The sequence below is a fragment of the Sapajus apella genome, unplaced genomic scaffold (genome assembly GCF_009761245.1).
Source record: "Sapajus apella isolate SASKATOON/1434 unplaced genomic scaffold, GSC_monkey_1.0 scaffold1, whole genome shotgun sequence".
Lineage (NCBI taxonomy): Eukaryota > Metazoa > Chordata > Mammalia > Primates > Cebidae > Sapajus > Sapajus apella.
Genome location: NW_022436941.1, coordinates 29,583,517 through 29,596,218, shown reverse-complemented (window position 1 = coordinate 29,596,218; position 12,702 = coordinate 29,583,517). Strand labels below are relative to the sequence as shown.

Genomic DNA, 12,702 nt, shown 5'->3' with positions numbered 1-12,702 from the left:
GCATACTTTTGTCTTGTGATAACTTTCTACGCTCCGGTCAAATACAACACTATTATGTTGTAGAAAAACAGCAAAGTCAGCAAGAACTTATTATTTACCCCCAACTGGCTGAGAGCAAGACTGTCTCTTCACAGAGCAATGAATGTAAGCACGAGGTTTACATAAATATATTTAGTCTCCTCACTCTCTATTTCAAAAAGATCTGGGTGCATTTCACAACCATGGACTGATTATGCAGGTACCATCAGCCTGGGAATAAAATGAAATTTTAAAAAATATGTTTTTCACATCTGTCATAGGAAACTCCTTCACTCCACCTTCTGTTCCACAGATGTTCCCAATAGATCTTAGAGGAAGTATGGAGTCTGGTCAACCAAATCAATGGTTTAGACCAACAGCAAATCTGCATGAATATAAATGTAAAATGCAGAGGAAAGAGGCAAAATAGATATCACATTCAGAGGTGACCACTGGCCACTTCTCCTTACATAAATACCATACTTGGTTATAAATGATTAAAGTAGAATATGAAACAGAGAAGTGATGTTCACCTCTAAAAACGTGACACTTCTCTTTTATATAAGCATATAAAAACCAAGAGGTAGAATGATTGTATGACTTGTATCCTGGAGGATCTAGAGCAATACACCTTACTTTCAGGACAAAAGAACACCCTTCTGCTGGGGAAAGTTCATTATTACCCTTTCTAAATTATTACCAAGCTAAAGTTGATGTTATCGACTTTTCTTACTTCGAAGAGAGCAATCTCCCCCTTCTCATTAATAACCTCTCTGATAGCCTTTCCTTTGTTTTAAATCCAATCATTCTATTATTGAATAAGGTTTAAAAAAAAATAGCAGTCTTCTTTTGGCAACTATCTTTCAAACCTGGACTGAATTTTCTATGAGTTTTAGGCTACTTTAAATTTTCAGGATGATTCAAGGAAGAGGAAGAAAGACATAAGTTTAAAAAGAAGAAGGAAAACAATAAAGGAATAAAAGAAAGAATAGGAGGCATCATTAAAAAAAGAAATAAAAGTATTAAGAAAATAAATGAATAATTTATCTTTTTAGTGAGGGTAGAAGAAAAGAGAGTTATGTCATGGATCATTTTCTGGTCCATGATCTGGATGAGAGTATTACCTAAGCTCCCTGAGTAATCAGTCTTACAAATGATCTCACTTCTATTTCCATATAGAAGACACACCATTCTTGACAAACTAGGTATGGAGATACTGCTCACTCCTTCAGCATTTGGACAAATGAAAAGAGAGGAAAAACAGGAAGCTTTTCAGCTCACCAGGAATTTTGACAGATGGTCTTGGTCTGACTTTTTGCCCCAAACAAGACATAAGCACATTCCAGAAAGACAGCAGCAAAGAGCTAGAAAGGGAAGTCTTTATAGAGAGGTTCTTTCAATGGAAAAGAATTTTCTTCCTGACAATGATCTTCATAAGAGGTTAATATGCTTAAGCATATTGAGAATTCATTAAATATCTATTACACGTGGTACAGAAGACTGAGCCCTGTTGTGCTTATGATAATGACCAAAAGCTTAAGAAAAATTGGTTTTCATAGAGAGTCTGTGTGTAACAAAGCTAGTCAGAGCCTAGTGGTTGTTTGGAAGCTCAGAACTCATTTTTGAGATCAAGTATTTTAATTCTCCAGTTTTCAGTAATGCTTTTCTGTAGCCTTTTCTGCACCTGATTCTAACTGCCTTATTCCTTTGTTCCATTGTCATGTCTCACCTTGATTGTTTTTTATCTTTTGGCACCAATGTATATATTGCAAGTCACTTCAAATGTTACTGGAAAAGTAAAGAGTGAACAAATGGTCTGCTGTAAAACATTACCTACTTTTAAAGAACTTGCAATCTAATAGAGAGATAAGGTTGAAAAGCATTATTGAAATGTGAAGTAATCTATGGAAGCCATAGAAAGAGGTCCCAAATAAATATGGCTTAAAAAATAATGAGGTCACCTCCAGGTAGGAGACCACTTTTGGAGACATCAAACAAGATGAACATGGAAAGACACGAAAATCTAACATATCATGTTGGGAGATTTGAAAGAAGAAAGCTCAGAGCATGTTTAAACCATATTACCTTCAGATACTGTTCGCTGGCAGCCTAGGAGAAGGAAGGAGACAAGGCTGGATAGACAGCTTGGAGTCAGTGCAGGAGGGATCATTGTAAATCTCAAAACAACCTTGAGCGGGTTGTTTTCCCATAACTTTTTGAGCAGAAAAGTAATATAATCAAGGTGATCTAAGAGGTCACATAATTACAGATAAGGAAATTGGGGGCAACAGGAACAAGTGTTTAGCAATGTTTTAACAGACAAAAAGACGCCTTTCAGAATGCCTGAGGTGGAGACACCCTGCTTGCCTCATCTCTGCAAAGACTCTGCATAGATCATAGATACACGGGGTTTTAAAGGAGGAAACAAAATAAGGGAGAGGCATTCTGGTTATACCTCCAGTAGAATGCAAGTCGAACCTCGATGCAGGCTGCTTTCTGCTGTTCTTGCCCCCATCAGCAATCAAGAGATGAAGCTGAAGGTTCCAGTGGGCAGTCACACTCTCTGGCCCTACAGTAAGCCACTAGAGGGGGAGGGTATGTGAGGTGAAGGTGACAGAAGCAGCCACCATGCCCTTGCCTTTGTCGCTTGGAACTATCCCAGCCCAGTGAAGAAATCTGGGTTTAGCTCCTGTCCGCCTATGCAATGTCCAGCTGCCGACCAGAATCACCTCTGATGTCACAACAGATGAATCAGGCTTTGGCATTATCCCCCAATACCCTGAGGAGTTGGTGATGGAGGAAAAATTGACTTCTTTTTCAATTAGTGCTGTGGTGACTTAAGTACAACACATGAAGAATTCCAGAAAAGTAGCATCTTTGAAGTCAGCGGTGAATCAGAGGTTTTCCGCCCCTCTCGACGAGTGTCTTCTATGAAAAAGAGTTTAACTCTGGCTGGAGTTTGTCCCCTACTGTTTTCCCGCATCCCTCGACATTCCCTGCTCCTTTTCGCAGGCACCGCATGGCCTGTGAAATTTGCTGGGATTTACACACGGTGTCCAGTCTCGTTGCTCCGAGCGATGACTTCCAGGAACTTTCCATGGACCAGGGCGTTGCAGGCTCTGACACGCGAGGGAGGAGGGTAGGGGGGAGATGGACCGGGGAGCGGAAGGGAAGGAGAGAGAGGGGGGAGATGGGTGTCGAGGGGGCCCTGGGCAAGGGGAGCCAAGCTAGGGCGGAGCAGGGGGCTTATCTCAGCAACCTGAGATCAGTGTGTCGGCCTTTCCCTGGCTTCAGTCCCCCGTTGGTGCTGCTGGAGCTAGGAAGACTGCTAGACATCCTCTGGGGCGTTCTCCCTGACTCACTTGGCTGCGTTTTTAACCATTCTTTTCTGAATCAGCAAGAGTTTGCTAGTCCAAATCTGAGCCTGCCATCTCGCAGCTTCTCCTGTCTCTAAAACCGGTGCCCGGGCTCAGGTCCCAGGTGACCGAAGTTTTCTAGGCTTCACCGCGCGGGGCTCAGCCTCAGGGAAGCAGAGCGCAGGGAAGCAGAGCGCTCGAAAGCGTGCGCCGCCTCTGGGAGAGCTGGGCGCAGGACAGCATCCTCTCCGTGCGCTCACCGCTGCGCACCCAGCAGCCCAGTCCAGCGCTGGCGTTAAGAGTGTGACTGTGAAGGTGGCTGGGCCCTGGAATTTGTGGTTTTAAAAGTTCTTGACACCTACTAGAACATGCTAGAGGACAAGTCAGCCCCTAAGGTGCCCCTAGTTACCAAGAGTAGGCGCTTTTCCTGAAATTGATACAGGAAATTTGAAAAGTAGAGTTTTTGAGAACAAGACACATCAGATCTTTTTCCATTTATTTCAGCCCTCATCTTTCCTGCCCCTGAGTTTCTGGTCACGGTTGCACATTTAATGCTTTCGCAGGGAAGCGCCGTCGAAGACTGAGACTGCACCTACCCTCCAAAGCATCCCATAAGTAAGCACAGTTTCTTACTAGCCAAGGAGAAGGGAAAGCACTAGTTGAAAGTGTCCACACGAAATGCTCAAAGGGGTTCAGGATGCACGGGCAGTACGCAAGGACTCCAAATCTTTAAAGTGACTGCTGGTTTGAGAAGGTGTTTTTCCCAAATAGAAAGGATTGGTCACGGTAACGCCCTGTAGGAGAAAGACACCAGTATCCATTTCTTAAAGGACATTCACACATATGAAGAATTTGGGGCAAAGCAAAAAGGGGGAAGGTGAGGGAAATTCCTGATGACTTTACTAATGTTAAAATTCCATAGATTTAGCTACTCCTTTTTTTTTCCTTTCACATCATCAATTCAGAATTCTATAAAGGAAGAGAATGACATGGTAGAAAATCATTGGCCTAGGAGAAAAGAGCCCGTAGGCGTTTAGGTGTTATATATGTGCAGCCAGAAAGCTCTGGAGCATCAGGGAGACTCCAACTTAAGGCAACAGCATGGGTGAATAAGGGCCTCTTGTGTACTGGGAAAGAGAGGCAAAGCCTGGTGCTTGAGCACTGGCCCCTAAGGCAGGCCCTACAGATCTAGGGGCAATTCAGCCTTGGTGGGAAGAGTTTAGTGTGAAACTGGGGTGGAACTGGGTTTCCAGGTACATTCCCTGATACCTTACTATATGTTCTGTCAGTTTCTTTCAGGAAAATCTTCATCTTACAACTTGTAGGGCTGGTGCTAACTTACGACTTCACTAACTGTGACTTTACGGAGATTAAAAAAGAGTATTGCCGTACTATTCGTGAAGACTTGCTTACATATATGAGTGGGGTAAGTGAAGAAACTTTTTTGAAACAAATGTATTTTCATCAGAAAGGTAGACATACACACACTCTACAATTTAACTTTGTAGGAAAGAAAAATAATTTAGAAAAAAATAATGGCCCCCACATTTTGTCAAGAATTCGTACAAGTGATAGTCAAATATGTTGACATCTAAAATAATTATTTAGAAATCGACACATTCTAAGCCTGCAAATGCTGGTGAAGAGCAGGTATTGATAGGCAGTGCATTATGCACCAAGGATGTCTATCCGCTGCTAAAGTTCTGCTCCGATTGTGCTGTAAAAAGACAGCAGGAGGTAAGAGCTTAAGAAAGAGGAGTAAAAGAGAGATCATTCTCATGAACTAAGCCCTAAGGATTGATGCTGTGCTTCAGGTCTCGCCAGTGTTTTAGATGTTTCAGGATGCAATTTATTACAGAATATGATGTACTTAGAATTTTTGTAGTAATCATTTTCCTGATTAACCTAATTTCTAGATAGAGTTTGTATTCATGAACGGCTACAGTACAGATGTGGACATCCAAAGAATGGCATTATTGCTCACAAGCATAGTGCCGTGTGCAGTCGTGACTTGAGGGAAGGAAGTGGGGAGGTCTCCCTCTGAGACCTGAACCTTTTGGTGTGGTTTCAAACACTAGCCAGCACTATCTGAAGACTATTTCACTGCCTTGTCGATGATATAGGAAACAGGTATCTGATTGCAAACTGTTTTCAGAGTACCTTTAAAGCCTGGGAACAAAGGGTGGGGGAATGATTTTCCTTGTAGACTTGAAAGTCTTTACCCTCCTTGTCACATGTTTCTTTCTTCCAGACCAAAAGTACCGAGTTCAACACCACCATCTTTTGTAACAATCGGGTGAGTAGAGAGGTCAGTGCTGCTGGCTTTCTCCAGGGAGGCGCTAGGCATTTTGGAGAGGGAGTAGCCTGCGGTGTGCAGAACCCCGGGAGGTGCCTAGGCTACCGGACAACGCCGGAGGGGATAGGGGACAACTGGGCTGCCAGCGCGGGGCTGCGCCTAGTAGGGAGAGGAAGTCTCTATCCGGAGGAAACGCAAATCGGGAACTGGGACCAGGAAATCTTGTCAGGGGCACCACCTACTGGGGTCCCAGCCTTCGCGCATGGGCGCAGGCTTTTGGCCTCCTCGGCAGCCTGGAGACTTGGGCGGAGCGAGCGTGGGTGACTGTCCTTTCGCAACAAGCGCCCTCCGCCACCCTCGCCACGCCCCTGCTCCCCAGCGGTTGGTTCTTTCTTGCTCTTCTCAATAGTGACCTCCACGCTCTTACTCTTGTTTGTGGTGTTCTCCGCTCCTCCCCAACCTTCCTCCCCTCCCCTTTCACTCAGTTCTCACCAACGCGCTCTCTCTCTCTCTTTTTCTTTCTGGTGTTTTCGCCCTTTCTCTTAAACTTTGCCGCCGGTGAGCAGTCACACTGCCTTACTGAAATCCAGCGCCTAACCTTCAATCCCACCCCCGGCTGCGCGCCGCTCGCCAAGGAACTGTTCGTCTTGAGAACTAACGCTACCCTCGCTCTCTGGTGCCCAGGCTATTCGGAAACTCAGGTAAGCCCAAAGCCTCAGACGCTCGCTTTGTACCTTGGGGATAACCTTGAATTAAACTGGGGCTTTGGTGCAGAAGTCTTTCTCCGAATTTTATCTGGGCTTTATCTTTTCAAGAGCAAAGGAGCCGGGTAAAAGCAGTAGGATGTCAGTTAGTCCCACGTTGATACCTGGACTCAAACGCATCTATTTCTAGAGTTCTGATTCCGTTTTGGCTGAATTACGGTCCTAAACCTTAGGGCAATGTTTCAAGGCATGATGAGTGAGCCTCCTATATCAGGATGTTTGATTGCTGGAGCATAGGGATATGGCTGTTAAAAATGCCAGTTCTCAGGGACTCAACCCATACCTTCAACATCAAAATCTCAGGTTATGGGGCTCCTTAAGAGATTCTTGTCCAGTCCAAAGTTTGAGCAACACCACTTGTTCTTATCAGTTAATTATTGTGAGCTTCTTTGTTAAAATGTTGCGTTATACATAAAATCTCTATCCTACGTTTACTTAATTGCTTGTATGGGTGCTATTGCTGTCTCTTTACATATTTTTACAGATGTAGTTATCTGCATTTGAATGCATGTGTAGCATTAAATATAGAGATAGTGTAGTGGAAAGCTAGGCGTGGGAACTCTGGAGACAGCCTGCCTGACTTTGAATCCTTGCAGGTAACTTCTGTGAAGACTTGGATCTTAGCCTCTGTTTTCTGTAGCTTCATGGGTAAAGTAAATGTCATATCAGTCTTATACAGGTTGTTTATGAGGATTAAATTAGTCAATACATGTAAATGCAGTTGGAACAGTGCCTGGCACATAATAGGCACTCAATAAATATTTATTTCAGTCAGCAAGTAAAGTAGAGAATTTATCTTCAAGATGACAAGTTTAAGAAAGAGAGAGACAAGTGCAGATACGTATGATTGCTCCTTATTAACCTAGTGGACTTTATCCATCTGCAATCTGAATAGACGGACAAGACTGTCACTTTTTAGAGGTTGAGGATTGAAGTCATAGGGCTGCTCTGGACTGAGCTTGAATTAGAAACTCAATATCAGACAGCCATATGAGAAACCTGTTTGGCTCCATGCCTTCTTATGAAGGAGACCCTGGCAAATCTACAGATTGCTACAATAAAATTTGTTCAAATAAGTGCACAAACAAAAGGCTACGTCAAGTTCTTGGACAGCATGTGAGAAAGGGAGAGTTTAGAGAAGTTTACTTCAGTCACCTCCCAAGCCCAAATGGGGAGTCTAAGACTAATAATATTTATGACTTTGCATATTTTAAACTGTAAGATTTGTGCTTAGTAACGTCTTGACTTTATTAATCTGCATACCATGTGTCTAGGAGCCCCAGTGTACTACTCAAAGGTAATTCAGATAAAGACATACACCGGAATCCTCTTTAAAATAAGCCCTCAGAGGTCTGCGGCACATCTAGATGGTGGGGCAGGGGAGGAGGCAGGATGGGGAAGAGGAGCATGCATGTTGGGTCCAAAAACTAGACTATGTTTACTGAATTATGTCTATAAGGAGGTATAAGGTAGCTCTTGCCCATGAGGAACTTGTGATCTTGTCAGGGAGATCTTGAAATCAGCAATTTATTCATTTACTTAATCATCCAACAAATATTCAGTGTTTCCTATGATTAAGACACTGTTCTCAGTGCTATGGGGAATACCTGTGATGCAATATTAAGAAAAGCATGTGAGAGCCAAGTTAAATGACACACCCTCTTAAGCACTAGAAGGGTTTCCAAAAGCAAGTTGTGAGCTATTAACAGAGGATTTTTGTAGGAGGTGGTGCTTGATCTTGAAGCAAGAGTAGGTGAATGGAAAAACAGGAAGGCATTCCCCTGGAGAAGGCACATACTAGCACATGCAAGCAGGTGCTTTGGAAACACATTGAAAGGTGGATTTGCATGGAGAAGGCAACATAACCTGCACACCACAGTTACTAAAGATAGTGAAAAGTAATTTTGACTATTGATTCTCATATTCTACAGATAAATGCTACTCAGGCAATGAAGAAGAGGAAAAAAAGAAAAGTCACAACCAATAAGTGTCTGGAACAAGTCTCACAATTACCAGGATTGTGGCGTCGCTTCATTCGAACTTTAAGGAAATGACAGTAAACCATCTTTATTATGGTCATGTTTCACAGCACCAAAATAAATCATCTTTATTAAGTAGATGAAACATTAACTGTGACAAAGAAGACCACAAATAGTTATCTTTTAATTACAGAAGAGTTTCTTAACTTATTTTTGTAAGTTTTTATTGTTTAATGTAAGTTTATAATGCAGGGGAAGTACTACTCCTCAAATATTGAGGGAAGCTTCCACAACATTGATGACTGGCTTCGTGGCAGAAATTCGCAGCTGTAATTGTATCAGCATTACTCAAGAGGAAAATCCAAAAGTGTATTAGAGCTTCATTCCTTGAAAAATGAAAAATATTTAACTCGACGATAGCACCTAAATTTATGTTTAAAAGGCAGACATTCTTTCTACATGTAATGACACTAATTGTGTTAAACTAAAAATTTACAAGAGAAGAAAGTAAATGCACATGGGGTTTCACAAATAGTTGTAAATATAACGAAGTAATTTAAAATAATTTTCAAGCAAAATACTGTGAAAGTATTCTAAGCCAAGTTTTAAATATTATCTAGCAGACAAGAGTGGTATATGCAAGTAGATCCTGAGAAGTATTTTTGTTACAAACTGTATATATATATATATATATATGTGTGTGTGTGTGTGTGTGTGTGTGTATATATATACACACACATTATATATAAATTTATATATATGTATTATAAAATGTAATTTATTTTGTGAACACTTTTGAAAATGTACATGTTTCTTTGTAATTGACACTATATATTTCTTAATAAAATAATTCTCAAATTCGTTTCTTATGAATCATCTTTCAAATCTAGTTCGTAGACAATTTACACACATACTTTTCTAAGGGACATTATCTTTCTTGAAATTTTTACCTCCACTCATCCTTGGAGCCCATTGACTCCTCCCCTTTATACCTGTTGGTTCTGCTTATGGGAAAGAATATTTGGAGATAGGCAGCTCAGGATGCATTGCAGTCATCCTTTTCTTAAATTTTGTCACTTGACTTTTTTCTCTCTCTCTCCTCTTGAAACTTCCTCACACCTGGAAGAAACAAAGTAGGCAAAAGTGAACAGGGGATATTAAATCTATTCTTGAATTTCTGCAGCAAGCTAGAACCATAGGCACCCTCTCACTCACCTTCCACCCAGAATCCTCCAAACACCAATAGGAAGGGTGACCCTGGACCATAGAACCTAGGCCAAAATAGAGCACATGGGGATGCACTGATTTTTCCTAGGAGTAGACATGCTCTTCTAATCACTCCCCTGAGGGTTAGTTGGGGCTAAACCATGACGGAATAGGGAAAGTTCAATGTCCTTAAATCCATCTTACCTGCCAACAGGTAAGAGGAAACTTACATTATATGTCCAGTAAGCATTTAAAGAGTACTTACTGTGGAACAAGACTTCAGCCAAGCACTGGGGATAGAAAAGTAAGACTCAGCCTTTGTCCGGGGAAGCTCAGGGTGTGGCTGAATAGGCAGTTTCTTTCGTCTTGAGGAAAATTGGGACATGCCTGCTTTCCAAAAATCTTCCTCTGAGGACCTAATCCAAGTCCTTAAATGCCATTATAAGATAAATTCCTTTAAGTCTATTAACTCCATTTTAGTAAGGATTCACTGACTAGATTTTACTGAACTGTGAAAAGAAATACACTCACAATTTTTCACAAAGTTTTGGGCCCAATTCCCCTAAAAGAATTGAGGATTAGGGAGAAAGGAGATAGCAGTTAAGTGCAGTTTCTTTGAATTTTCTGCTTTATCTTAAATATGTTGTGTAATTTATATATTTTATTTTTCTATGTATTCCATAGTTGTCCTAATATAAAATTAATCATTTAAATTACACTGTCAAAAGGATGCATCATATTAATTTAGTAAGAACTTTCCAAATGTTGCAACAATGTGGATCATACATCTCTGGTTTTTCAAATGTATTGAGGCTTTCTTGGTGGACTAGTATATGGCCAGTTATGTCAATGTCTCATGGTCAAAAAAAAAAAAAGTTGCAAATTGTGATTTAACCATATAAAGTTGGATATATACCTATTCAGACTACACTGTTAGTCATGCTATTTATATTACCTATATTCTCACTTTTGTATCCTTCATTCAGAGGCTAAGAAAGCTGTATGAAAGTCTACTGCTGTTGTAATTCTTCACTTCTTTGTATCCATAAAGTTTTGATTTTCTGTTGCTGATACTATTTTTATCCAATGCCTAAAAAATCACTGAAACCATTTATTGATAATTGTACCCTTACCATTACATTTCCACATTTTATTTGCCAAGTAATTTGTGCCCTCTGTTACACTCTTTCTAGGTCTCTTTGTTTTTGATATTTCTTATACATCAAGTGTCATTTTAGTGTGTGGAAGTGGGGAGAAAGAGGTTTGTAGGAGAGGGGGTGGGTGAATTCCAAATTGAGGCATGTTTACTTTTAGTGCTGTTGCTGCATTTTTTTCTATTTTCTGTTTTCATAGTTCTACACTATTTGTATAATTTCACCTAAAAATAGGTCTTTGTATTTATTCCTTTTAACCATTTCTTATTATTTTTGTCCTATCCCTTCAGCATATTGATATCTGGAGAATTTGAATCTTGGTTCTATTATTATATAACTCTCCCTCATAGGCTTTCTATTGCTTAATTCAGTTTTTGAAAAAGTGTTGACCAAGACAGTACTAAGCCCTCCTTACCTTCAAAGGAGGCAACTCTATGGGCTGGTAAATTTATTTGTCCATGTTCTTTATTTAAAAAAAAAAAGTTCCCTTAACTCTTAAGAATCAAATATCAATTTTTTCATTCTGTCCATATCAGAAAGTGAGGGGAAATTTATCAAATGCTTTTCTGAAGTCAAAACATACTAAGCCCATATCAAACCCACAGATCAAATAAATTTATCCAAAAATGGGACTTTTACAATATTTCAATTATATTCCTTTTTAAATCTTACAAGCCAACTTTCTGAGAATTATACCAAACAATAACACTAAACTGATCTGAGATTTTTTTTAGTATTCCCTCCTTTTTATTATTCAAAAGTACTAAGTTTTCTCAAATACTTTTGTTTTAACTGTAGCTTTGAGAATATCTGTTGGCTTTCGTCTGGCATTGCACTTTATAAATACACCTATATTTTTTTGATACCCAGTATTTACAGGTTACCATATAATATAGTTTCACTGATGATTATCATGCAAAAGTTATTTATGTCTAAACACAAAGGATAATAGCTCATATACAAGGTTAACTGCAAATTGAATTTTTTGAGTCTCAGGTTCTACATTTCTAAAATAAGGATGATGCTTCCTATATTATTGTGTTATTACTATTATTAAAGTACACAATAAATATAAAGTCCTTGGCAAATGGTAAGGAAAATTCTTTAAATGTAGTTATTTGAATGCCTGTTTGTAACTATTATAAAGATTAGGAATAAAGGCTGTTACAGAGCCTGTCAAATACCTTCATTTTTAGTTTTCTGACTAGGACTGCTTTGTGACAATAGAAAGAAGGTTGAAAAGTTTAGGCACACAGTTATTGACAGACTGTCAATTTTGAACTCTACCAAGATAGTGGAGTTTATAGGACAGAGTACCTCAGGTGAGAGGTGCACAGAGAAAGAAGCTCAGAGACCTGTAGGCATATCTCTTGAATATTTAGCTGGGTACTTTTCAGCATATGGCTGTCAGAAAACTACTCAATACTGGGGAAAGAGTCATTTGAACGATTAGAGGGAATAGTGCCCATTACTTACTCAAAGCCAGAAACGTTAACTATTTTCACCAACTAGACTGGAGTATCTCACAAATCATTAGGCATTGGATAGGGCACTCAGGAGAGTCTTATTTTAATAATAAAGAATAATTAGCCCTTGAAAGAATCAAACTGTTTCCAAGTAACTTAGCTACATCCTACAATAAATTTCAAGAATATCTGTCGAAATTAAAAACTACCATGCCGGGCGCGGTGGCTCAAGCCTGTAATCCCAGCACTTTGGGAGGCCGAGGCGGGTGGATCACGAGGTCAAGAGATCGAGACCATCCTGGTCAACATGGTGAAACCCCGTCTCTACTAAAAATACAAAAAATTAGCTGGGCATGGTAGCGCGTGCCTGTAATTTCAGCTACTAAGGAGGCTAAGGCAGGAGAATTGCCTGAACCCAGGAGGTGGAGGTTGCGGTGAGCCGAGATCGCGCCATTGCACTCCA

At 40.3% G+C, this 12,702-nt stretch overlaps 1 protein-coding gene across 1 annotated transcript; it reads left to right on the top strand.

Annotated features, from left to right (window-relative positions):
• The first annotated feature begins 4,217 nt into the window (after positions 1–4,217).
• On the top strand, positions 4,218–8,982 carry TSLP (thymic stromal lymphopoietin). Its single transcript, XM_032274707.1, has 5 exons — positions 4,218–4,251; positions 4,664–4,800; positions 5,626–5,670; positions 6,237–6,371; positions 8,366–8,982. The coding sequence occupies exons 1-5, from the start codon at positions 4,218–4,220 to the stop codon at positions 8,486–8,488; spliced, it is 474 nt and encodes a 157-aa protein (XP_032130598.1). The 3' UTR covers positions 8,489–8,982.
• The last annotated feature ends 3,720 nt before the right edge of the window (positions 8,983–12,702 follow it).